This window comes from Vanellus vanellus (genome assembly GCF_965231255.1).
Source record: "Vanellus vanellus genome assembly, chromosome: 4".
Lineage (NCBI taxonomy): Eukaryota > Metazoa > Chordata > Aves > Charadriiformes > Charadriidae > Vanellus > Vanellus vanellus.
The window spans coordinates 79,071,631-79,098,854 of record NC_138909.1 but is presented as its reverse complement, the minus strand read 5'-3'; the positions used below and the strand labels follow the sequence as shown (position 1 = coordinate 79,098,854).

At 38.6% G+C, this 27,224-nt stretch overlaps 1 protein-coding gene across 2 annotated transcripts; it reads right to left on the bottom strand.

Moving 5' to 3' along the window:
* Nucleotides 1-1,454: 1,454 nt before the first annotated feature.
* PDLIM3 (PDZ and LIM domain 3) lies at nucleotides 1,455-26,646 on the bottom strand. 2 transcript variants are annotated; one of them, XM_082481986.1, is made up of 8 exons: nucleotides 26,371-26,646; nucleotides 21,095-21,246; nucleotides 19,311-19,395; nucleotides 12,707-12,774; nucleotides 8,071-8,334; nucleotides 5,309-5,436; nucleotides 4,097-4,208; nucleotides 1,455-3,427 (listed from the first exon to the last, which is right to left on the bottom strand). In XM_082481986.1, exons 1-8 carry the CDS (start codon nucleotides 26,461-26,463, stop codon nucleotides 3,238-3,240), a joined length of 1,092 nt encoding a protein of 363 aa, XP_082338112.1. In that variant the 5' UTR covers nucleotides 26,464-26,646; the 3' UTR covers nucleotides 1,455-3,237. The 2 variants fall into 2 exon arrangements, with proteins under 2 accessions (XP_082338112.1, XP_082338113.1); XM_082481987.1 differs by lacking the exons at nucleotides 8,071-8,334; nucleotides 12,707-12,774 and adding an exon at nucleotides 13,221-13,408 and having other exon boundaries at nucleotides 1,456-3,427; nucleotides 26,371-26,645.
* Nucleotides 26,647-27,224: the final 578 nt, after the last annotated feature.

Genomic DNA, 27,224 nt, shown 5'->3' with positions numbered 1-27,224 from the left:
GAATTTCCATTAGTGGTTGGTGCAGTGCTCCCAGAGATCATCTTCTGGTTGAATTTCATCGCAAAGGAATCCACTTTGTGTGCCCTGAAGCTGTTGTGTAATGTAAACCAAAATGTAGGGTTTGCTTTCGATAGCGAACTTCTGACCTGAGCAAAAGTGTTAGTCTAATTCTTAAAGAGATGAAATGTGTTTGAAAAACTGAAAAAAGTTACTGAGTTGATGGAAACAACGTAATTTCTTTTTACTACTTTAGAGAACTTTTTCAGTTTCAAATTGTTGGCAACACTTCAGCATTACTTAAAAGACCAAAAGCATTTGTCGTGGAACAATTAAGACAAAAGCACCATCTAAATTAATCTGTGTATTTTCAGATGCAATTCTTGGCTTGCTCATTTGGAGAATTACAGTTCCGTATAAGTTTTTCACGTCTCCCAGAATGGCCCTGCTGTTTATGCAGCAGGAGCATAGCGAAGGAAAGCTTTTCACACCTGTTGCTCAACATCTGAAGAGTCGAGATAACAAGCATGTGAAGTCACACTTACTATCTTTCCCTCCATCTAAAAATAAATGCCATGGCTCTCTGCGGCTTGTAAAATATATATATATATATATATATATATATATAAAGTCTGGACACAGCTGAGAGGCACAGTAGCATTAAGCTGTCATGATTTACTGGCTATGGCATTCTTAAGCCAGAAGATAAATAAAGTGAATAGTTCTTGAGCTGGACGCTTTGTAAAGGATTTGTGCCAGGAGCCACTGACACCCTACTGAGATAAAGAATTCAACCTTGAGCGCGCGACAGACAGAATTGCTGGATCTTTCTTTCACATTTAAATCTCTATATTCAGTTCTCCCAGACTGAAGTAAGTAGGAGATTTCCTATTTCTCTCCTCTATCAGGATCAAGGATTTTAGAATCTGCATTAACTGAAAATCTTTGTTTCCTTTATGTTATATTGGTGTAAAGGTTGTTACGTAGGTCGGTACTTGCAATTAGATAGGCTTACTTTCTAATTCTATCAAAGTCATGTCCAACCTCAAACCTCTCAAAATAGCACCATGTGATGATGCAATACCATTGAACTTTCCCCAAAGTTTTGGCATCAGGTTGTGTTCTATGACTTTCTTTTAACCTAACAGTTCTTGTATTTATGTTCCTGAGAGTTTCCCCACATTTACAATTGGTACGTTTGGCCAGTTAAAGAGAGAGCGGTTTTGGGTCTTCAGTTTTGAAAGCACATGATCTCATTCAGTTTTAGAAAGCTATTTTTTCCCAGATTATATACTCAAATGCCTAATATAAAAATTGTGTTTCATTCTTGCCAGTGCTTTGATAAATCCAAAGCGTACTCTTCTGTCAGGCTGAAAATGCCAAACTTCTATTATTGTCAAGTCACTTGACACTCACAGTTTCTCATTTTTCATACCAGTTGAAGAGAAATACAGAATCTTTATCATATGTAGTAGATTTATTTTTACCTTCAGTTACTCCACAAGAAAAGAACATGAAGCAAATATTTTAAAACACTGGTGACATTTTAGGTTTGTATAAATAGAGACTATGTGCACTCCCGGTTTGAAAAGGATTTTCAGAGTTATTTAATGGGCTTTATCAGTGGAAAAATATAAATGCTGCACATAGCCTCCATGATACATGAGGAACAGAATTATGTTTTGCGCCCCAAAGTAATTCAGGAACTAACCTTTAAAAGGGTGCAACACTTTTTTAATGTCTGCTTTTGATACACGGACATAAATTATAAATGCAGTGACACACACATTTTTAAAACATTTAAATGCTGAAATAATACTTTAAGACATTTTGAAAAGGCATTAAATATGTGAACATTGTATTTGAAGCTTTGGAGCTCGTATGAATTTTAAAAACAAATTTAAAGTATGTATAGCTTCTTATTTTGATTCCATTTTTTCTTACATTTTAAGCATCTTATATTGTAGAATGGGAGAAATATATAAGATTGTTTGCCACTGAGTTGTTAATTTCTGCAAGTCTTGTGGACTTGATATAAAATTTTGTAGATTTTTCTACTTTAAAGCAGGTTCAAAATATGAATTTATGAATTGTGTTGATATTTTTTGAAAATGCTAAAGTTCGGTGTGTCAGTCAGGTGTGTGTACATAGCTGGCACCTACCTGAAAGCAATGTAGCTCTTAAAACATTTCAGAAATTGATTTAAAAACTGTATTCCTTCAGCCTTTTTTTTTTCCTTAGGACTTCACCAGGCTTTTTATAAAAGATCTTTCTTTGCATATTTTAATTAACATTTATTTTTAAAGTTTTAATTTACCAGCACTAAAGATATTATGATGACATCTCCCCATTTTTTCTCTTATGAAAATTGAAAGATGGAGATGCAAAAAACCAGCACCATTTTCTGCAGAAAGGTTTTAAATTTACTTTCATTCTCAGTTTGCAGTGAGTTCCTATTCAAGTGGGTGGTGGGTTTTTTTTTCCAGAAAACAATGTATGTGTGTGCATGCCTCAGAACAATTTTCTGCTAAGCGATGTGAAAGCTGATTTCATTGCAAATCACTAAAACAATGTAGAACTCCTGTTTTGCTCTTGCTGAACAGTCTTTATTATACTAGCCATTTTATTGTACGAATTGATATTTATTCCTTATCACAGTTGCTGCCTCAGCAAATTAAATCCATATAACCCCAAATTTGAAGCAAAGTAAGCAAAATCTATTTTTGGCATACAGTAATTGTAGTTGAATAATAGATGGTGGAAGCAGACATGAACAACTGCTTGTTTTGTGCTATCCATGTAAAATAGCCGCTTTTCTAATGATCTGTCAAGTTTCTACAGTTGTTGGGGCCCAGCCTGTAACACTTTGATGGCTTTGGTGTTTGCACAGATAATTTATGTTAAAAATAATGTCTTGATTACAGCACTTATGTGCGTGCTGTAGTAATCATGTAATACCTCAGCTGTTTCACTTTTTTTTTTTTTATTCCAGCACAGCTGTTTTAGTTTATACTTCATTGAGTTATATTGGCAACTTCAAAGATAATATTTTAGCAGAATTTTACTGGTGTAATAGGCTACTGCTGGCCAATAGGGACTTCCACCTCCCTCAGAATCCCGCAAGAAAAGGTTTAAAAGCTGCTACTTTGGAACCAGGCAGAAGTCCTGACACTTGTACTGCAGTTCTAAGCTGTTAATGGCTTTTTGTGTGCATGCATAGGTTCGTGTGTTAACGTAAGACTAGCATTTTGGGTAAACAGTAACTGCTTCGTATCCCTCCGGTGGCCTCATGCGAGCTCGGGCGTGAGCTTCACAGTATAGTTGGCCCTCCACAAAGAAGTAGCCTTTTTGTTTCAGGTTGAGGTTGCAGTCAGAGCACACAAAACATTCTGGGTGCCGGTATTTATCCCGTGCCTTCACCACTGTTCCTCTGTATGGAAATAATGAAAAGAAAAAACCCATGATTAATTCATAGTAAAGTGAGAAGAAGCCGCAGTATGACACAAAGTTCTAGGTAGTTAGCTTAAGGCTTTTAGGTTGTTCATCTGGTGGTTTTGCCAACTACTGTATAATTTAAGGTTGGAAGCTGAGTTTGAGTAAGCGACATAAAATGCCGTAGAGTTGATCACAATAGTTCATTGGAAAACTAGAGTTTGAGAAAACATGTTAGTTTGGTTACAACACAGAAAGTACAGTCTATCGACCTACCAAAATGGTGACAAAATGAATTTAAAACACCACATTTCTTTTCCTCAGTGACTGTGTTCTCTGAGCTTATCATTAGCTGTGTTCTTTGCTGAAGCTCGGGATGTCATTCAGCTAGAAATCTGCTAGTTTTAAAATAGGCCCGCGGAGCTTTCTGGATATTCCCGCTGGGCTGGGAGAAGGATGCTTTTACACTACCAAGAGACTTGCAAGAATTCACAGCCTGAGACAATGCAGCACAGATAACTGTTGGTTTCATTGTGTATGTGTTAATGATTGACTTGCGAAAGGTCCTGAGACATCTTAATTAAATGGCCCTTGGAAAGCATTGAGATGGTGTTTGAGGCCATGTGCTTGAACTAGACATTTCCAAAACTAAAAAGAAGCAACTTACAGAATCCCATTCCCGCACTTGTCACACAGAGGCACTTTCTGGACACCAGGCATGGCAGTAGGTATCTTTGTTACAGGCGCTTTCACACTCCTTGTACCCACAGGGCGTCCATCTGAGAACCAACACAATCCCGTTATGTACAGCCTAATATAAAAGCATCGGATGCAGTTAAATACTTTTCCTGTAAATACACTTCTGGATGTATTTACAGACTTTCACTTATCTTAACAAACAATGAAGTTTCTCTATACAAGTTTAGTGGGCCAGATTCCACCTCTTTAGAATCAGGAAAAATATTGTGTAGCTGTAACCAAAAATCAAGTACAAAAGTGATTTTGTATATAGTCTCGTAGGCATCAACTAATTTCCGACAGTAGGTCTTGGGTATAGCGGGAGAGGATTTGGCTTTAACATAGCAACATAACATAGTCAAGACCTATTGTTAGAAAGCTTCATATTTATATAACTAACCATACAACAAATTTGGAAAGATTAGTAACACGATATGAATAAAAAATTATAGCAAAATACAAGAAAATGCCAAGCAAACCCAAACAATGTTATATATAGACAATTAAATGTATTTATCCCTTGTCTGGTAAATATCGAGATACAAAAACTAACATTTTAATAATTTACCTTTTAGGTTAATTTTGGTTGTGTTTCATTCTTTACACTTACTGTAAATACAACAAACTTGCAGCCTTTAGTAATGTTATTTTCAAAACTTCGTCATTTGAAGGAAATACGACTGCATATTATATTGTCCTCTTCTATTTTTATTTAGAATGAAGAGGGGATGGGTGAAACTTATTTTAGGAGTTGGTTTACATTTCTCTCTTCCTGGATGTGGAAGACTGTTTACTTTCTTGGTGACAGGAGTATATGCAGCTTGTCCCAAAAGTTCTCTCACGTAAACCTTTTTGTCATTCTCTTAAAGTCAACTTTGTACATTAATGACCTCAGAATCTGAGAAGAGATTCTGAAAAATGTGCTTAAGACCCCCGTTTTATTCACACAGGAGATATTGCTGGCTGTGAAAGCAAAGGGGAAAAATGTTAGGAGGCCGGTGTGCTGTCTCCAAGATTCACAACAACTTGGGCTTTCAGAAATTCGTATAGCTCTGATCTCTCGTATTTTCATCTCAGATTGTCCTTTCCCCCAAACATTTCAAAATGCTTTGAACAGGTAGAATATGTCATTGTTAACCACCTTCCTCGGAGACTAAATTCTGGAGCACCTTAAAGGAGCCAGACTGGCGAGGCTGACTGGGCTCCTCCTGGTTGGCATGCAGCATCTTGTAGACATCGGACTGAGGCACCGAGTTGGGAGAGGGGTCACTGTATCACAGGGAGGAAGAGCAGATAAAGCAGTTTAACAAACATAACTTTAAAGCAATAACTTCACCAGGCACAGAATACGATTCAGGAAACCACCATAAAGACAATGTGTTTCTATGTCTACCGAAAGACCCTTTCTACCAGGTATATCACTTTATATAGTGATTGAGAGGGCTTTATATAGATCTAAAAAGTGCTGAAGAAAAATCTCTGTCCCATTGTTAAAAAAATAAATCTACAAACTCATGAAAGTATTTCCGTAATGACTGTTCTGGCTCTAACGGCGTTTGGAAGTCGGCCGGTACCTGTGTTTAACCTCAAAGCAGTTGCAGTCCTCTAATCAACTGCTGTGTCACTGGGTGCTCTTTCATACAGTATCCAGAAGTCGCATTTTCACAGCAGCTGGCCTCAAGAATGTTGTTAAAATCACAGCTTGTTATCTTTACGTAAGGTCAGCCAAAAGCTAAGCAAACAAATCTTTTGGAAGATTATCACGACGTGAAGGTGTTCTTACTTTTCTACGTTGGTTCGAGCGCTAGTTAATATTGTGATTATTTGGCTAAGATAATTGTTACTTTTTTAACTTATGGAGGTGACAAAAAAAGAATGAATTATGTATTGCATAGTAGGAAGCAATGTAAGGTAAACACTGATGAATGGAAATTCTATTTTTTAATTTAATTAGAACGGGACATGGCTTAATTTGTGTAATGCCGATTCTATGACAAAAATATAAGGTAAATTATTGCCCAAACAGCAGTTGATGGTTGAATTTCCAGTGACCTGTGAGCCAAAGATTTTACCAAGAATATTTCATGGTATTTTAAACTGTGCTGAGTGTTTTAAGTTGATCATGATCACTAACATCTTAAGTAGTTGAGAGGAAGAGTAGACAACTGTATGCACTGGCGGGAATTAGGCTGAATGTGTGGCATCTGTAAATTTCAAACTGCTGCTGGGACTAATTAGAAAAGTCCAAATTTACTTCGATAAAGTCTGTTATCTCACTGATACATACATAAATGTCCAGTTTAAATTTCCTATTGCAGCTGGCCTCCTGCTGTCCGATGAACCTTACGTAAGTTTCCACTGGAAATAAGCAACTAATTCCCCCTGGTATTTGGCCGGGTTTGCTTTATATGGTTTGGTTTAGTTCCCAGGGTAGCATCTAAGCAGCCACAGTAGGGCAGGGAGCCCTGTAGCTTATCTTAATTGTTCGCCTCTTCATCAAGCAACAGATTTCTCTGAGCTGTCTTTAAGCTGGTGAAGAAACTACCACTTTCTTCTCTTGTCACAAGCTTTTAATGAACAGAAGGAGCTTGGTTTTTACAGTTCTCACCAATGGCCAATTAAACCCTTGATTCTCTCCTCTTTACTAAAATATTCCTAAACATCAAACAAGTGACAATACAATTGCATACAGAAGGCAAGAATCCAGACACAAAGGTGTGAGAGAACATTTCGCAATGCATACATAATGAATACAACAACAAAAGAGAGATTTCAAACCTATGTGGAGAGTCTGTTCTCAAACTGGGAATGCCACAGGCATTTGTGAAATCTGGTTACTGTGGGCTTAATCCATCATTTCAGAATAAAGAAAAAGCAAATTTTTCTTTTCTTGTTCTCTAATTGTTGTGACGGAGGATGAATATTCACACAGTAGACTAACATCGCTCTTCATGAACTACAGTTTTCATTAAATAGGGTGAACTTAAATACTTCTATATAAATATGATTTTTATGGTTAGTAACAGCCCAATTCTGCAAAGTGCTGAAGAAGGCTCATTGGTGCCAGTGATTATTGCTTATTTAAAATATTAGTAATTAGCTTTAGTTTACACCATACATATTATGAATTATTAACTTAAGTACTGTTGTAAAACAGAGAAATGAGTTACTATTCTGCAGAAGTAAAAATAAAGCAACGTGAATGATGAATTGTCCCTTGAAAAAAATGAATAGTGCTTTAAAAATTGTTATTGTTTAATCATCTTTGTTATCCAGATACATAAGGTTCCCACCTGACTTCTAGTCATTGCAATGGATAAAATTCATAAGTCGGAGTTGGATTACTGGGCCTGCAAAGTCAATTCTGGCTCTTTTTTGGACGAGAGCTAGTTGTACTGAATGAGTTGTCCTGAATGGGAGTTAAATATCTAGACCACTATGAACATCTACAAGATTTCCTAGCCTTCATAACCTGAATTTTAATAGCTGAAATTAATTTGAGTTAATAATAGTGTTTTATTAATTACTAATAAGTTATTAAATTGTTTTTAAATAATAATAAATAGGTTTGAATTTTGGAGGGGGTCAGAATCTTGATTTGGAGTGGTCAGTCAGCTAATAGGCCAGGTAGTATCATCAGTTTTTATTTATCAGCTACAAATATAAGATTATTTCCTATGAAATACTTATTTGTAAATTAGAAAGACTCCTTCAATACTTTGGTATAAAAATTGTAATTTACTAATATTTCAATGGAAGTACTCAATGGCTTTAAATGTTTGCAGTTCTCTTTAACCCTTTTACCCGTTTTTGTAGAAACAGCGTGAATTGTTAAAGCTCATGATTTTTTGTTATATTCTAAATGTGTATATTCATAAAGATCCAAGATACTGCGCTAATTACCTTATTATGGGTGTTTCCCCCAGAGCTGTAGAAACTTGGCCTTGCAGTGTTTCCATGATATTGTCATCTGAGTACAACTGCATGGGGGTGTTAAACTGAGCGTGCACAATCTTGACACCGGGAAGCTCCATCTCCAAGGGAATGTTCGGGGCCATCTTAGACACCGCTTTCAGCTCGGTGGGGCAGATGGAGCTAACCGTGCTAATTGAAGAGGGGGTACTGCGTCCACTGCCACAGTCAATCCCTGAAGGAGTGCTGCATCCGCTGTGTTAATAGCCAGGTTACGGAAGAGTGTGCAAGGCATATCGGATTACAGAGAATAGAGACAAAAGTACAGGAATACGGTGGTGTTAACACGGCTGAAAAGCGTAAAGAGAACAGATACAGAAAAGCAAAAGTATAGAAAGTGGAGAAAAGCAAAAGTATGTGTATTCAAAGAAAAGTATTTTCCTATAAAAAGTATCAATGCCAGTTACAAATAGAGTCATAGAATTGTCTAGGTTGGAAGAGACCTTTAAGATCATCGAGTCCAACCATCAACCTGACACTGCCAAAACCATCACTACACCATGTCCCTCAGCACCACGTCTACCCGTCTCTTAAATGCCTCCAGGGACGGTGACTCCGCCACTTCCCTGGGCAGCCTGTTCCAATCTTTGATAACCCTTTCGATAAAGAACTTTTTCCTAATACCCAATCTAAATCTCCCCTGGTGCAACTTGAGGCTATTTCCTCTTGCCCTATCAAAAAAAAAAAAAGCGGTCCTTAAAACTCTGGCATGCATTTTCTTTAAAGATAGTGAAAATTCTTTGATAGATTGAATAATTCAGAACATAGTATTACTTTACATTTTTAATGCTAGCTTCAATTGAGGATTAATTAAACCTCCCTAAAATTCTTTGTTCTAGCTGAGTAATTCCGAACATCTACAAAAGCGTAGCATACGCAGATTATGTGAGTTGTCCATGTCAGCGACAGAGCCACCACCCGCAGTGCTGTGCTGGAATCCTGGACACATCGTTCCAGTCCCGTACCTCACACCCATCTTAGTCCACAGTGGAAGAGAGTACTATAAAGTAGTGTAAAATAAGGAATGTGACTTTTCCTAGATTTTTCTTTAAATTCTACAATAGGATATTTACTAATCTTGTAAAATTAGTTTAGCAATACATTTCTTTTTTTTTTTTTAAATATCTGTTGGACGTTTCAAAGAAGAAAAGATACTAAACCAGCCAGCATACTTTTGCATTTCTAAATGACACTGTTTCCAGGAGAATGCGAAGTGGTCCTTCACAAGAACAATGGATATGGATCCAGAGAATTGATTTTACATATAATTTTTACATAATTAAAAAGATGTACAGTTTTTTAGAAATATTAATGTTGCTTGATATTACTGAAATAAAGCTACTGCGCACCGATTTGACATCTCTGGAAAAGGATAAGTAAAATAATGTGAACGTTAGGCCCAAAGTCTTTTTCAGTGTTGCTATTTTGAGCACTTCAGTCTTTTCTCTATAGCACCTCGGAGGCTTTTCTTTGTTGTGGGATATTTCTTTGCTGTTGTTGTGTAACAGCACATACCCCGGGTGATCCACGGTCACTGGTTACCACCCATGTGATGTTCACAGCTCTGAGACGATAAATGCTTAATCTCTTTCCTCCAACCTGCATATCAGGGTTGTGGTTAGTTCCTTCCAAGAGGAATGATTCTCCATTTGCCTGGGAAAATACTCTATTTCCCAGTTTGATAGTACAGTACTCTGCCAAGTAGTCACTCTAGGGTGGAGAAGACCCCAAATTCTCTCTTTGATTTAGAGGGGAATTTGTGTAGGACCACTTTCTCGAAAATGTGAAGGGAAATATGTACTCTACCATCAAAGACATATCAAAAGAAAGCTAATTCCAGAAATTGTAGGCAAGCTTTAAAGCAAAAGTACAGTTCTGCATCATCACCTAGCACGAGCCAGCCAAAATATTCACACAGGAGCAACTTATAAATTTACAGTCTTTTCTTTTAGAAGAATCAAGACAAAGATCCTGCAGTAGAATAAGTTTTGTCAGTGCCCAGAGTGTTAGTAAATGGAAAGTAGCAGGAAAAGGGTAGAAAAAGCACAACTCTAGCTAGGAGCAGCCAAAGTAATGTAAAACCAGAATAAATTACAGGTATAAAGAAAAATATTAAATATAATTTCCACTAAGTTTTGCTAGAGTAAAGTCCAAAACTGTGGCTAATGTCCAATCTGTTAGCTCAACCCCACAGTCCAGAATCAGCTCTTCTTTTACTCAGGGTCCTATTTAGCCTCAGCTGTCTGTCCTACAGGGGTATTTACGGCCAAGGTGGCGGTTTGGCTTTTGCTGTGTTTAGCAGAGGGTATCTATCGAGACAACCGGATGAAAAAGTAGCAAACAGTGTGACAACCAGGGTTTTGCAGGTGTAACACTCCGCGACAGAGATTCTGCAGTTTGTAAACCCGGGCTTCTCCAGTGCTACAACACCCGACAGACCTTGCCTAACTAAATTTCTGAAACTTGTTGCATTGCTGCCAGGTCAGTTTTTGCAGTTTTTTTCCCCATCTGACATGATGGAAAATAGCCATTTACTTCAATGTTTTGGTGGAAAATATTGTATAATTGAGGTTTCTGAATTAGGAGATTAGGCCCTTGATACACTCATTTGAAGTGAGCCCGTGTGAACCTCATGAGGTTCAACAAAGCCAAGTGCAGGTCCGGCACCTGAGTCGGGGTGACCCCCGGTATCAATACAGGCTGAGGGATGGAGAGACTGAGAGCAGCCCTGCCGAGAGGGACTTGGGGCCAACTGGTGGGTGAAAAGCTGGACGTGAGCCGGCAATGTGCACTCGCAGCCCAGAAAGCCAACCCCATCCCGGGCTGCATCCCCAGCAGCGTGGCCAGCAGGGCGAGGGGGGGGGTTCTGCCCCTCTGCTCCGCTCTGGGGACACCCCCCTGCAGTGCTGCCTCCAGCTCTGGGGCACTCAGCACAAGTAGGAAATGGACCTGTTGGAGCGGCGCCAGAGGAGGGCCACAAAGATGCTCTGAGGGCTGGAGCCCTTCTGCTGTGAGGACAGGCTGAGAGAGTTGGGGTTGTTCAGCCTTCAATACCTAAAGGGGGCTTATAAGAAAGATGGGGACAAACTTTTTAGCAGGGTCTGTTGCAACAGAACAAGGGGTAATGGCTTTAAACTAAAAGAGGGACGATTTAGACTAGATATTAGGAAGAAATTATTTACGCTGAGGGTGGTGAAACAATGGCCCAGGTTGCCCAGAGACGTGGTAGATGCCCCATCCCTGGAAACACTCAAGGTCAGGTTAGACGGGGCTCTGAGCAACTTGATCTAGCGGGAGGTGTCCCTGCTCATTGCACGGGGGTTGGACAAGATGGCCTTCAAAGGTCCCTTTCAACCCAAACCATTCTGTGATTCTGTTCTATGATTTGAATCTACACAAATCCGATTAGGTACCTGTAAATGGTACCTAGTGGTCCAAAAGTCAGTTAAGGTACAGTATGTGGGTGGCGCCTACGGTTAAAGGCCGTGCATGCTTGCTAAGGGCTGTTTTGTCATTTATCCTGTATCGGCATCAACTGCAAGGAGAGACGGGCACCTTTTCTCCAGTGTCGCACTATTCTACATTGCTAGTTCTTGATCACAGAAGGATGGGAGCCTGTCCATCTTCTACGGTCCCCTCTTTATTACTCAGGTGGTCGAAAAATTTAGCATGTCTCATAAAACTGATAATCCATATGAGATTGTCCTTTGTGCACAGAAATCAGTTATCATCCTGTTTTTCTGGTCTAGTTTGCCAGACTTAAATGAGTATAATTGAAATTCAGGCATTTTAAACTTTCAGAATGAAATGCAGAAGACTAAGTCTATGGGTAAAAACTGTTACTGCTAGAAAGGAGAACGGGGAGCATCACAATCTGTTGCATCACTCAGGCACTTTGGGGCTTCCTTGCATTTTTAGCCATAGAGTTTGCAGTGGGTTTTCCCCTCTGTATTTAACAATATAAATAATAGTAAGTGAGGTATTTCATCCCCAGGTATGATAGAGGAATATTACACTAAAATGACGGAAGTAAATATGTAAGCTTTTTTGCATTGTAGAGCTTTACAGGTCTGTGGTATCAAATAGTCCCCCATTGTAGCTCTGCCTTAGGTTGCCTTCTGAATAGAGGGCTGCTGAAAAGCAAACATAAAATCTCTGGCCTAGGTGATATCTCATATAACTAGCTATCTTTTTTCTAGCTAGTTAACAAATTATATGTATTTGCATTTGGACAGAAGAATTTCTGAGGACCATCGTTTTCTAAGTGTACAATATCTGGTGCTACGCTGTAAACCGAATCAGGTTCATGAATAGTTCCCTCAGACTTGTATCCGTATAACTGAGATGGGAGTGTGGACCTGCTTTCTTGTGGAAATAGAAATTTGAATTTCAAGCCTGATCTCTGCAAGTCAACCATTTCACTTTTTTAAAAATTTCAGTGTTAGACTATATACTACTATAAGTAAACTTCAAATGCAGCAGTACGCTTTATTAATGTCAATGGTGAGTATCCATTAAAAAAATAACACCATGCATCCAAATCCAGCACAGCACTCAGAATTTTAACCTGCTTCGGCCTGAGACTATGAAAGGCTTGGGCCGAATATTATGCTTGTGTTCAAAGTAGTTCACATCCTGTAAAGAAAAGAGGGTTAAAATAACTTTCTTTGGCCTACAAATGTTTATTTCAAGTTAAAAAGTAGCTGACAAAGTTTTAAAATTGTCACCATGAAGTAACCGTGTTTAGTTTGTACATTCCTGGCACTGAAAATACAATCACACTCGTGTTTGGAAACATTCCGAGTAAAGCGCAGTTACAAGAGAGAAGGGTGGTAGGTAGTGGTGCAGCCCAAGAGAGAGGGCAAAATTTAGCTACCTGCAGCATTGCTACTACAGAGCGGAATGCGTAGTTTTCTGTGTTGGAAAAAAATTCCTTCATTTATCACCTTTTTTTTTTTTTTTGATAAACTCCTGATTATCAGAAAAGAAAAACAGCAAGAGCTGGACTTTTTAATTGAAAACAGAACAGATAGTAATGTACCACAAATGACCACGTATTATAAGTAAATACCGGTACTCACTTTTGCGATGAGTTAGGAATGAGACCCCTCAGCTGTCCATGAAGCGCGTCTTGAATATTGCCAGATGAATACAGCCCAATTGGAGAATTATAGGAGGAGCTCACTACCTGTCTTTTGTCATCAATATTTGCTGCTGCAACAAAAGGCTGGGCCCTTCTGTTGTGGGCTGTACCAATAGGCTTGAATTCCTGTACGTGATAGGCAGACAAAATACACAAAGCTACAATGCACACCAAAGCTGGTAATGGGTAAAACTGACAACATCAGTATGGTTAATCTCTGCATTTTTTACTTTTGCGACTTTGTTATGGTGCAAGCATGCTATATTTTTCCATGAATTTTCCACACGCTACTTAAGCCGTACACATTCAGAGACTATTATTTCCCCCGCCTCAGGGCAAAGGGAAGGCGTTCCACCTTTGTAAATAGCGTGCAAATTTAAGAAGAAATGGGAGGGATGAATATTATAGTAACCTGTTGTAGTGTTCTCTAGATTTTGCACTTTTTATTTTCTTTTTTTTTTTTTTTAGAAACATTCCATGTATAGTTCACTTAATTGCTTTGCTTTAGTGCTGATTTCTGCCTCCTGCTTTTTTGTCACATACTGATGGAGGGACTCGCAAAAGTACGAAGATTTTATTGTAAAAGTCTTGCCTAGAAAACACATAATTTTTAACACTTCTTTTAACTGAAATATCTTGAATGTACATCAGATTGAGGACATTCTTCCGAACTCATTCCATACTTTGAAGCATACCTATGCGTCAAAAACTGTGATGCCATATAAATTAAAGATTATGTGAAATCATCATAAATGAGTCGAACCCAGAAATGGGTAAATTGGAAATCATTCTGCCTATGTTTGTTTATTTCTGGAATAGGATTTTGTTTATTGTCGGCCCAGATAATTTCCTTCAGCTGTGGAATTCATAGGGATAAGATCTGGAAACAAAACCTCTGATGAGCTTCCAGGTAACTTACAAGGTGTAGTGATTGGCCAGGAACGATGAAGACTGTTGACTGTGTGAAAATTCACATATTTGTATTTTGCATATTTAGTACAGTCTCCTTTGGGCTCCTGTTATCTCAGGTGCATCCCTAATCCACAGAAATACAGATTTTGGAAAAAATAGTGCTGTCATCTGCTGAGGGTTTTTCTTCCCTTCTGTGCTAGTGGGGGAAGAGCGTTTGCTGCTGTAGTCCATCACCTTGTCCTGATGTCCTGCAGTGCTCTTTGGAGACAGTGCTGCAAGAACACTTGATCTTCCATCCATAAGGAATAAAAACCTCTTGTTCCTAGCAAACAGGTTTCTACAGTCTGAATTGGTGTCTTCTTTAGAGATTGGAACTTGCGATGTTAAGATAGCACAATTTTCATAGAAATCTTTGCCAGTTCTCCAATTTGGCTTTGTATTCCTAGTACACCGTCACACTCAAAAAGATCTGCAATACTATAGACCATTTCTGTATTTATGTTGCTACCCCACTGTGGCATATGACCTATAGACAGCTTAAGTTCTAATCCTGCTGAAAAAGATTTGTTTCAAATTGTTGAAGCTTGTATCTTAGGTACCAGAGCTTTTGGCTTAAGCACTGTGTACAGTTTACCCTGTCTGGTATTTGCTATCACATATTTTTAATGGTGACACACCCAAGATCAGTTGTGGTCTTTCACTTACGTCTTGCAAACTACACAAACTAGTCTCCTTGTTCTGCTAAATAAACTCTAAACCAAGTGGCTTCTTGATGCAGAAATGCCTTTTTTAGATTACCTTAGACATTAGGAATGCTAGAAAAAATTCCGGTTAGAACAAATACAACTTATTATCAAAAAAAAAAAAAAAGATATTAGATTACTCAAATCCACGGAATAAATCAAGATAATAGGAGCAGATTAGATAAGCATGGATACATTTTTGACACCTGTAGATTTTTATTCATTCCTCAGAGCATTGTTTCCTTTCTCAGACAACATCAAGTCTCTGTTCAAGGTTTTGGTGAATAATTTATACAAATTATGAAAACCTGAATGTGATTTGGCCTTTTTGTTTTTATTTAAAACAACAGTTTCAGAAATATATCCAGGAACAGACATAAAGAAAAGTCATGGATATATAGGATGTGCAACCAGAAAATGCAAAGAGTAAAAAGCAGTTTTATTAAATGAAAATGTTTAGCAGCATTGCACTGTAAGAGGCTACTGAAAGCAGCAATCGGATAAATGAGCACAAAGATTTTACTTGCAGTTCCTTGTTTCTGGCTGATAGAACTGGATTGCAATTAACAAAATGTATTAGTAAATGGAAATAGTCTACTAGTGTTTAGGATCACGTCTACTTAATGAAAGATATTAATGTTAAAGTATTTAAAATTGATTTAAATCCAGGTATGATACAAACCAAACAAAACCAACCGTGAGCATTGTAATTTCATCCCCTTTTTTTATTTCTTGTTGACAAATGAACAGCACAGAAGACATGTGGCACCACAGTAGCAAGTTTACAGTATAACAATTGTGAAATAAGTATTTGCAGTTAGTTAGACTTAAATTCCATTTTCTTTTAAACTCATCATTTCATATAAAATATCAGTGACAGAACATACAGCAGCAAAAATAGTCCAGCTCTTGTGTTTATTGGATCTCATTGAATCTGTGAAAAGTCCTCCTTTAGTTCAAAAGCTAAATGAGAACTGGAGGTTGTTGAAATTCCTAATCAGGAATATTTGAGAATTACGGTATTTCATTCCTTAATTTTTTGCTAGCCGACTGATGTCCTTTTTGCAGGTCTAACTGCATTTTGCACTGATGTAGGTATCAGGAATAGAAAGAATGTAGCCCCCAAAGTCTGTAGAAATGCATCCAACACGGACCATGTTCCTTGGGGATAATTGCTATGACGATACACAGATGTTTAAATTTTGGAGGTATCGTGTGACTAAAACCTTTATCTCTGAATGCTGTTATGGAAGAGGGGGTAGGTCCTCAAAACTAGACTAGCACATTATATTGTTTCAAAATTTGATTATAAGTGGTAATATATAGTGGACTATAAACTTACTTTTTAGAACGGTGGGTTTTTTGTGTTTTTTTTTGGTGTGGGTTTGTGGTTTTTTTTAGATTTTTATACTTATCTATGTGTGTAGTATATTTATATCTCTCAGGAATGTATAATGACTTGCATGGCCAAAAGCCTACTCACACTGAACAAAACATTCAAAGGCAAAGATAGATAGAAGCAAGAGAGAAAAGCCCAAATAAAAACAATTCAAGAAGTTGCGGTAATGGAAACAAATTCATTTTGGATGAGGTTAAAGGGATTGTAACTGAGAAAAAATTTACAGGTCATAGTATTGTTTACATTGACAATACAGCAGACGGATTTTAAAAATAATTTTATACGATATGGGTTTGCCATTTAGATTTTTTTATTTTCTCTTCCTAATTATATACTTTGAGAACCTTATGTTCTAAATTGCTTTTATACAGAATATGGTGTGATTGCATTAGTAATACTTCAATTAGTCTATTAGTTCCCATTTTTTATCCATCACGCTCTAGGTTGCTCCAGCCTACCGAAATTAGGTGGCTGCTTTTTATGTGGGAATGTGTAGCTTTCCAGAGCGGCTCTCAGCCACTTCTTGCTGTAAGCAGTTTACTAGAATTTTTGCCTCTGTTTCCTCTTCCCAGAGGAAGAAATAGCGAGAGCTTTCATTGTGCTATGACGATTGCCTCTTTCAATCTCCAAATGACTCTTTGGGGATGCTCAGCCTAATGCAAAAATTTGCTACGGTGTAAAGGTTCCTTGTCCCACAGCTGCAGGTAGGCACAGTATTTAGGTGTTTATCAGTTTTCACATGGCCATCTCCAAAGCATCTGTAGAATAGTTTTCGTTTGTTGAAGCTAAAGTAAGCATTCTTTGGCCAAATATTTGGCCAAATTGCTGAACAATTTAAAATATGTTTCACTTTCATTTATAATTAGTTTTTATTAGCTTGCAAATAGAAATTAGATACTTACTAAGAAGATTGTGTAAGTCTACATCTGTTTGTGTTATTGAGTTGGCTTATAATGTATTTTAAATTATTGGCTTCCCTTTGTGAAACTTAGTGAACTTTAAAGTGTCTGTCTGGCAAGAGTGAAAAAGATCTGACTGCATTTATAACATCTGTGGCCTTTTGAGTAATTTTAATTATTATATAAATGGAGGTATAGCACTCAAAGGTTTTCCATTTTTGCATACCAGTCCATGTGTACTGGCCTAAACCGCGACAACAGTACTTTTGGATAAAAGCGTTTTACAATTGAAGGAACACTATACTGCTTTTTGGATTTTTCTCCATCCATCTGAGCTTCAGTGCCTTTATTTATTGTTGGCCTTCAGCAAACTCTAACATGGCCTAAACAGCACAGGTTGTAGCTGTCTGATAATGTGCCAGCTGAGGTTAAAGAAACTTTGACATTGTTCTACTGGTATACACACTGCAGGGTCTCGTGTGTTGTGACTAAACATGCAGTAAAATTTAATTTAAAATTTCAGCAATTGTAGAAAAAAAGGCTTTTTTTTTTTTTTTTTTCCACAGGGTGATCAGAGTGATGGAAGTTCTTGCATGGAAGAATTTAATCTAAAATGTAAATCATCCCTAGAATGGTTTAGCAAAGTTGTTTACAAGCATTGCTACTTTTTCTGGAGTATATTATTTATTAAATATACTCAGTACTCCTGATTTTCCCAGGAAGGAAAGAGGCAGACATCCTAAAATCAAGAGCTTAGCTATTTAATCTAGGAGAAACAGTTTTTTTGATTGCCCAATGGAGACTGCTTTTCAATAGTCTGCCAAATACCATTTAGTGAAATCTTGTGATTTATTTTTAAGTAACTATCCTTTTTAGGAATGCAGCTTTCATGCAAAGGGATTACTCTGCTGTCATACATGCCTAGGTGGTTTTCTCTATGGCTTTTTTAGTGAATTTGTACCATTGCTATTTATTTTATGTATATCCTAGCAACTCCACAAAAATATGCATTTAAAATAGTTTTGCTTCTTCACTACACTATCTCCTGCTGCTGAAGAGGATGTGTTATTTCTGGTGAAGTTTGCTGTATCACTTAATGCAGGTTTTTAGATTGGAAAGAAGAGAGAGAACTGGAACGCTGAAAGGCTGTATTCGTTTGGGAGTTTCTCCATGAAAACAGAATTGGTGGAAATATTTATTGCACAGGATTTACTGCAATGGAATCTGCACTTACATTTTTCTGGGATAGCACAGAATAAATACTTTGACATACTTGCTTTGATCCTGGAAGGCCAGGATCAGCAGAATGCTCTTCCCCCCCCCCCCCCCCCCCCCCTTCTTGAGAGAAGAGCAAATGTTCATGTGGGTTAAAGAGGAATGACAAGGGAATAAAGCACTAGTTGTAGACGGTAGCTAGCTAATTAACAATATGGAGGCTTCAGCTCTTGTATTTGCGCAAGGGGCTGGCTGGGAATTTGGAGAGAGAGGAGGATTTCAATTGACTGGATTTGCTTGCTCAGGTACAAGGATCAAAACTTTGCTGGCCAGAAGCGGTGAATGGTTTGCTTATTGATCAGTACGGGGGTTTTGTACAAGTTTGTAACTTTCAGTTCTGCGGTGTCACATAAAAATGTACGAAAAAATGGATCTCTCTATTTAACTGACTGTTACATCACAATGCCTTTTATGATGTGATGAGTGTATTGCTTTGGTACTTGACATTTATTCCTGATTGAAGAACTTCCTCCTATGATGAAGAATCTCTAAAAAAGTTAAAGCAACTTAAACCATATCAGAATAAGAGGAGATATTTCCTTTCCATAATAAAACTATGGAGATATGTACAGTTTTAAAGAAAAATGAGAATGTGTTGTAGGTTGTTTATGTTTTGTTTCAGTTATAGCTGAAAAATCAAAAACATCCAGTCAGATAAAATGATGTTCATACATACCATAATTGCGATGGTTCGTATTAGCTTAAACTGGCAGATAATGGATGAAGTGCTATTCAGAGAATTTTAACCAGAGTGTAAAAAGGCAAATGGAAATAGTTAGGTCACTTTTAAGAATTCATACCTGTGGTTCAGCTTCCAAATTTATCTTGAAGGGATGTGCTTTGCCATCTTCTGAAACTTGAGGGGACCATAATTTAGTTCCTGTCCTAGAAAGAAAGAAAGGCAGAATTTAAATTACTTGAATTCCTAAAGAGTTGTATATGTCTCTGTAAAATACAATGCAGCTTGAAAATCTGCAGTTCATTCTATGCTTTTTTTAAATATTTTGCCATAAAAATACTTCAACGATATATAATGTGTACTATATGTAAACAATATGCAAAGTATTTACTTTTTTAAAACATACACATACTATGAACAATGGGAAATATTTTGTTAGTCGTTACCAAAGGCAAAGGGAAATTAGTGTTTTTCTGACATGAGCCTACGAAGGTTTTTACAGTTTTCTTTTTTTAATGGTTGATAAAAGGAATGTCGGGTCCTCAGAATATTTTGCACATATAAGTGAATATATTAGTAATAATCCTAAACCAGAACAATATAAATTTCTTTTTTTATGACCACAATATCCACGCAAAGCCTGCTTCTCAATGTGGGAGGGGTGCGGTCTAGGTACGCAAAGTGTAAGTGTGATTGTAAATAGAAGTTGCACAGATGATTCTTTCAGTCACTGAAGCAGAGGTAGCAAACATGCAAACACCCGTTACAATTCTGTCTTCACTGACAATGCAAAATTCGGCAGCTAATTGTAAAATAGTGTAATATGAATGTTGAATACTAATCTAGTACTTTTTGTTACATAAATGCAAATATTTATCATTTTTAAAATATGCATTTATTTCATAGGCACAATTACACTTATCATCTTTTGAAAATGACTTCCTAAGAGAGTTGCTAAATGGCATATCACAGAATGATTCTGTATCGATCTGTAACGGAACCTGCAATTAACTGCAGGAATTTTTTAGCTGGGGTATGTGCTCTGCTGATTAGACAACGCTCCTTCCAAAAAACAAAACAAAAAAAATCACCCTTCTGTATTTGGAAAGGAATATTGTGGTCAGCTGTAATAAAGTGCGGTGCCTCCTTGAGGGCCTCCGGTCAATCAGAGCTGACTGATAATTGGAGACAGCTGGAAGAGCACACGAGGTGGTTCTTATCAAAGGCTGAGCAAACTTAGGGGATGCAGGTTGTTTATTTTGGTGGCTTTAGTTGAGAGAAATGAATGCAAAAAGCTTCTGGACTCCTGCAGTAAGAGAGGTTTTTTTTTTAGTGTGTTTTTTTTTTTTTAACATTGCTTTGAGAATCCTGTATTTGGGTTAATACATCGTGACCAAAGAGTTTGGCTTTAAAGCCCCTCCTTTGTCACCCCTTATTAAAGTCTGATGTGATGTTGCTTTCCTTAACCGGGAGGATGTAGGATGTTATTGCAGGAGGCAATGATCAGCACCTGGGGCTGAGGGGGTGTTAGAGCAGAGAGGGAACCGAGCAAGTGACAACTAGCTGAAGGTTTTATTATTTCCCCAAAATATGAAGACCTGTTTGTTTACTGGCAGCAAATGTAGGACTTGTGGAGTCAGCAGAGGCAGTAGGTGGTACGGTTCACAGCTCAACAAATGTGGTGAGTAGCCTGGGGGAACTGTTCTCCTCGTGCCCATGAAGACACGTCCTGGGGAGTCTCGCCTGATCTGGAGTGGGTGAGGTAGGTGTGGGTGCTTGTCATTTTAAAGGTTTTGTGAAATTCTTAAAACTTCTTAAAATAGTTATGCTATGTAATAGTTGTACTGTATAATCAGTTGGTTGGGTAGTATCTTCTTTCAGAAGTAAACAGACGTGTACACATACCTCTCTATTTTCAAACAAAGCTGGTGTGCGGCTGCTTTAATTCTCTCCTGGGCATCGTTATGTGTCATGTTCTCTGTGCTTAGACCATCGATGGCTACAATAACATCACCAGGGCACAGGTTGGCAGCTGAAGCCTTGCCTCCAGGTGTAATCTGAAAAAAACCCAAAATGTAACTGTTTAAGCACCACGCATACCTGAAAATTGTTAAGAGAAAATAAGCTTCACCCTGATTCCCTATTTCCTATTGGGCTGGGGTGAGGAGGGAAGGGGCCTGTAAACAACTATGGGATTGCTTACAGAAAAAATGAGTTCTTAATTCTGCCACACCCTCTGTAGTTCTATTGCCAGATCACCATAAAAATGCTTTATTCACTGTGTGGGATTTAGGTCCCTTAGGTGCGCATTGCCATTTTAGGTGACCTCTGACCAAGAGAGCAACATGAAATGAATGGATATAGTGCATAAGCTTCTGGAACAGCAGAACAAAGGGGATGGGTTGATTCATCTGAAATAACACTAGGTGTTAATTTTAAGTAAGTGAATCCCAGTGTGAAGGACAAAAAATATAGTCTTACTTACATGGCACAGATCAGAGAACTGCTTTTGTATGAAGTAAAAAAGCTATTGGAGAAATTTTTTCTCACTATGGGTTCTGCTAGAGCCACAGCAAGTGCTATCTCAATTATTAAAAGTGATTAAGTGTTATGGATGACTGGAAAAAAAAAATGCTATGGAGACATTCTTCAATTCTGGTGTTTCCCAGTTTTCCAGCAAAGGAAGAGAGTAAAGCTGCCCAGTATAACTCCAGTTTGTTCTGAACTCCAGCTATGGTGAACCTGGCAGACTTGTTGCCTCTCAAGGTGACAGTATGAACTGTCAGCATAAAAGCCAAATAGAAATATTCTTTTTGATAAGTGCTGCACTGCATTAGTATTGAAACAATGGCAAAAATCAGCCCAATAGAACAATTCTCTCCTCTTTCCAGCTGTTCACATCTGTTAGGTGGGTCTGAATGCTCAAAGAAATTTGTTTTGTAGGGTTTTTTTTCTGCATTCCAGCATATAATCTTATTTTTGATTTCACTGCCACACACTGCAATGCATGAGCTACTATCAAGTCAGGCAAACTGCAAAGCTGCAGGCTTTTACCTGCTCACCCTCCAAAAGCACGGACTCGTATATTGTGTGCTTAACGAGGGCTAAGGTGCCCGAATAATCTGTCTGAGTATGAATCGAGGAAGTATGAAGACTCAGAAATTCTAAGTCTGGAGTCTTCAAAATTGTCTGATTCTCAAACTTCAGCAGCTGTAAAGTGTAAATGAACTACAATGAGACCACTTTACACTATTGTAATAAAACGGGGTCGATGTATGATCATGCTTCTCCCTTTAACCTGGAATGGCTCTGGATTTTGCTTAGCGCATTGTGAGCACAGGTAGAATGACAAACTGCAGCAGAAGTCCTAGTGTTTGCGTGTGACTATTGATACTCTCATACCCAAACTGGGCAAACCCAGCCATTCTGGGCTCCCTCTCGAGAGTGAGCTTGCTTAAATAACCCTTATATAGGTTACTTGTTAGATTATGCTTTTCACACGTCACAACAAATCATCCGCTGTGTCTGTGGCATACCTCAGCAATGTACTGAGATACTGATCCTGCCTTGTAAAGCAGCATATCCCCCTAGCACGGTACGTGCCCCTGCGGCTGTGCTGCTAGTAGGACTGAACCCGCTCTGTGTCGCTGGTAATAATGCGCAATCCCTTTGATTTTCTTAACACATTGTCACCAGCTGCAGTGATACCACTGTATGGTTGGATGGGGTTACCATCATTTGATGGGAGCAAGGAGGGAAAGGGGCAGGAGTCTGTATTTCCTATTCCTCGGATGAATTGATTATTGCCAGGCTTCTGGGACGTGTCTGTTGAGCCTGAACGCCTGGATGGGGGTGCTGAGCTCTACTTGCCTTCTGGGGTGCAGAACTACCTGCCCTTGTATAGTCCCTTCCCTCATCTGCTCTTCCCAGGTTTGATGGTAAGAGCTGGAGATCGGCTGCTGGGATGGGGTAGGAGGAATATGGTTGGGTGCCAGCTCTTCTCTCTCCTCAATATTTCGGATGGAAATCTTGACTGTTGCTTGTGGGGAAGGGGGGCAGAAAAAAGTACTGCAGCCTACGTTTTATAGAAAGGGACCAGGCTGTGCATTGCAAGATCGCACCATGTCACGGATATAATATTGATATTGTGGGTACCTCAATAATGTAAGCGACACTGTTTCTTAAGAAACTTATTAGGGATGCTTTAAATGTATATTGTGAACGCATAGAATCATATTATGACTGTAGTGTTTCTTGCTTGCTCACCCCTGCTTTGTGAGGTTGATCCTACTGATGCTTTGGGAAATTTTTTTTGCTATTCAGGACACGTTTGTGTGGCCTGCCTGTTGCTCCTGGATCCTACGTATCTCGGATTCAGATAAATACAAGGATGTGTTGAGCGTTCGGATGTTGTCAGAGACTAGATAACTATTTAGCCACGTGAGGGGCAAAGACTCCTATGCAACTTTGAAGAAAACGTTTCTGCATCTGTTAATAGACTTGTGAAGCTCATCATGGCACTCCATAAATATTTCAGGCTCTGTGCTTTCTGCAAACAGTTATGAATGTCTGCAGACAGAGTGGCTAAATATAAAATTGAGTTAATATAAATACTTGCATTGTGATCTGCAAAGATTTATATTAAAATAGAACTTAAACCTAGAGTTGATTTCACCATTCCCTCCAACCTCTGCAAGTTTTAATTGTTTCTGTAATGTTTTATTCAATATGACTTAAATTCTAGGATTGCATTCCTCTAAATGCTTAACCCAAAATGTTATCTTCTGGTCAGAATAAACAGAAAATATTCAGTTTCATTAAGGCTAGGGTTTTGATCAGTTTCATTGATGCAATTTCTTTGCATCTATGTAAAGTTGCAAGGATTTTGAGAAATGTTTTCATTAATTCTAGTTAATTTGTTGTTTCTGACCCTAATAGAATCTGAGTATGTCTATTTTTAGTCCCCTCCTGTTCTTCCCACCCTCCCAGTGATCATGGTCTGTGGTTTTAGCATTTGCTTGAAACAGTCAAGAGATTTGCCTTGTCTGGGAAATTGCAGATGGGTTTTGGGATGACATCTGTTCTTTAGACAGGTGGATGATGATCTCTTATGTTGTCTGTCTCTCTTGACAAGTCCTGGTAAAAGCTTTCTCTCGTTGAAGAAGGACTGTAGCCAACCAAACGTAACTCCTGTCCAATTATTTTATTCAAAATGTGTTTGAAACTAATTTTGATTTATTGTTTTATTTGCTAATAATTTTTTTCTTGTCAGGACAGTTAAGCCAAATGTGAATGGGCTGCTGGTGATATCCTTTATGAAAGGAACACCTTGGCCCCAAAACACAAGGCATATGAATCTTTTGAAATAGTCATTACTTCCTAAGGGGCACTACTTGAATACTTATTTAGGGACTCTTCTAACTGTATGCTGTGGCAAAAAAACCCATTCATTTTAAACAAATCTACCATTAATATTCTTGACTTTGAGCTGAGCAAACTTAAGCATGTCATTTTTCCCTATATATTTTATTTCATAGTTCTATTTGAAATGTGATTTTAAGCATTTCTGTATTATGCTAGAAACCAATGGCTTATGTCTTGTGAGGCATTTGGTAGGTGTGAGGCAATTGCAAAATCATCTATTCTTTAGAAAGTTACATTTATAGTAACATCCTTTGTTATTGCAGTTTTAAACTTCGTTGCACTTAATCTAAACACAAAGAAAATACAAACCAGACACTGCTAAAATATTTTTCATTAGAGATAATGGAAACTATTTTTCTTTTGGAGGCCCATAAAAGGCAATGAAGGCCCCAAAACATCCAGAGGCTTTTTTTTTTCCCTGTTTTTCTTTTTCATTCAATGGTTTTGTCTCCTGTTCCTCCAAAAGTTTTGCTATGTCCTATGAATACTTGTTATGAAGCTACATGCAATCAAATAATAACATTCCGGTTTACTTGTGTTTTCAAATAAGTAAAATCTTTTATGCTTGTATAAATCTGGAATAAGTGATTAAATGAAATTAATTTTTACTGGTACAATATGTGAAAGGTTAGTCCTTAAACTTTCTACAGATTCTTGCTTAGAAGCATATTGACTGCAAGGCATCACCAGTGGTATCCATCCTTCAAGGCTCTTGATGTTTATTTAATACCAGGCATAGTGGTTATATTGAGTCATAGTGCAGGGCTTTAAAAAAAAAACAAAGAAGAAAGCATTGGTCACTGGTGGATCAGCATTGGAGGCTGATGGAACACACACTCGGTGTGTCTGAGGTTCTGAAAAGCAGCAGCAAAAGTATAAGGAGGACTAATTCTAGCCTGATGTGCATTGTGCACAGTTTTCAAAATATGCAAAGTATCAAAATACAGATCCTGATTTTTGGGTGGATCTGTGCCTGTAGATGCAAGGCAGCTGACAGTGTTTTATATGCTCCATTCATCGAGTAACTTGTTTCTTAAAGAAATTTCAATTAATAGCTCAAAATCCATGAAAAAACGAAGGCTTGGAATCTTGCCCTTTATTGGGGAGGGGGGTGAAGTAAATTATCTGTTTCTAAATATGGCAGAAAACAGCAAAGAACTATCTCCTTCATATTCAGGACTGGATAACTTTCTAATAATTCACCAATTTAACGTTCACAAAGTTGAAAACATTTACATATGTAAAACCAGGTGCTGTTGCCTTTGCTGGCAATAACCAGGACCCAATTTAATTAAATGAGAGTCAGATTAATCTTGTAAAGTTGGTGCAGAGTTTGCAAAGCACAAACTTCCAGACGTGAGGAGCCGCTGCCAAGCAGCCTTCTGCCCCAGCGATCCCAGAGCCTAGTTGGGGAAAAAGATCAAAGTGGGGTCCAGCCTTTAGTAAGCTCAAAACTAATTTTCTCATCTGAATGCCTGGGGAAATCGTGCCAGAGTTTTTCTCCTGCCAAGGCACTTCAGTTCACTTCTTGAGGCGTAAGTAGAAATGCTGTTGAAGTCGCTTGGACCAATAAAGCGATTCCAGAAACATGTCCCATGAAAGCTGTAAAAACCGTTAGCGTTCAGCTGGTTCTCCTGGGAACTAGCAGCTACTGGCTGAGCTTTGCCTGCACCTCTGAACTCCGGGAAAGTAAATGGCAAAACTCTGCAATAACTAATAAATGCAATAAATAGAGAGGAAATGGAAAGAGTACGTACCCTGGTTATGATTAAGGGTTGATTAAAATCTATTCCTCCCGAGAGCCTGAATCCCCAGGGCGCCGGTCCGTGGAGAATAACGTTTTGAGGCATTCTGGACAGGTTTTTCTCAGTGACTGCTCTTTTCTTTTTTTTTTTTTTTTTTTTCTTTTCCTGAGGTCAGTGCGAGGAGCCGGGCTGCCGGAGGCAGGGGGCTGTCAGCAGAGCACCTGCCGGCCAGGGCAGCCGGCCTTGCGTCCCTCTTGGGAAGTTGTACTCATGCCCCAGCTGCGGCACGGGGCTTTATCCCTGCGCTCCCGCTGACGTCAGCCCGTCCCTCGGCTTCTCCACCCACGGAGGGGAGTATCAGACTCGGACACATAAAGCCTGAATGCTGGAAGGTTTACAACACATACAGCAGCTTTATCTGCTGCTTCAGCGACCCCTCAGCCCGACAATCAGTAAGTTTTGGGATGCAGTTTCTTAAAGCAACCCTCTTACTCATTTGATACCATCCTGATGACATTGCTGCTGCTTTTCAACACTACAAGGCGCTGCTCTGACTCTGCACGCCAGCCTGTTTCACGTAAACAGAAATATTAATAAGGAGATTTCCCTCTCAACCTCTCGTTTTACATCTGCCCCTCTGCTCCGCTCTGGGGAGACCCCACCTGCAGCGCTGCCTCCAGCTCTGGGGCCCCCAATGTAGAGAAGGACATGGACCTATTGGAGCAGGTCCAGAGGAGGCCACGAAAATGATCGGAGGGCTGGAGCCCCTCTGCTGTGAGGACAGGCTGAGACAGTTGGGGTTCTTCAGCCTGGAGAAGAGACAGCTCTGGGGAGACCTTAGAGCCCCTTCCAGTAAAGGGGCTACA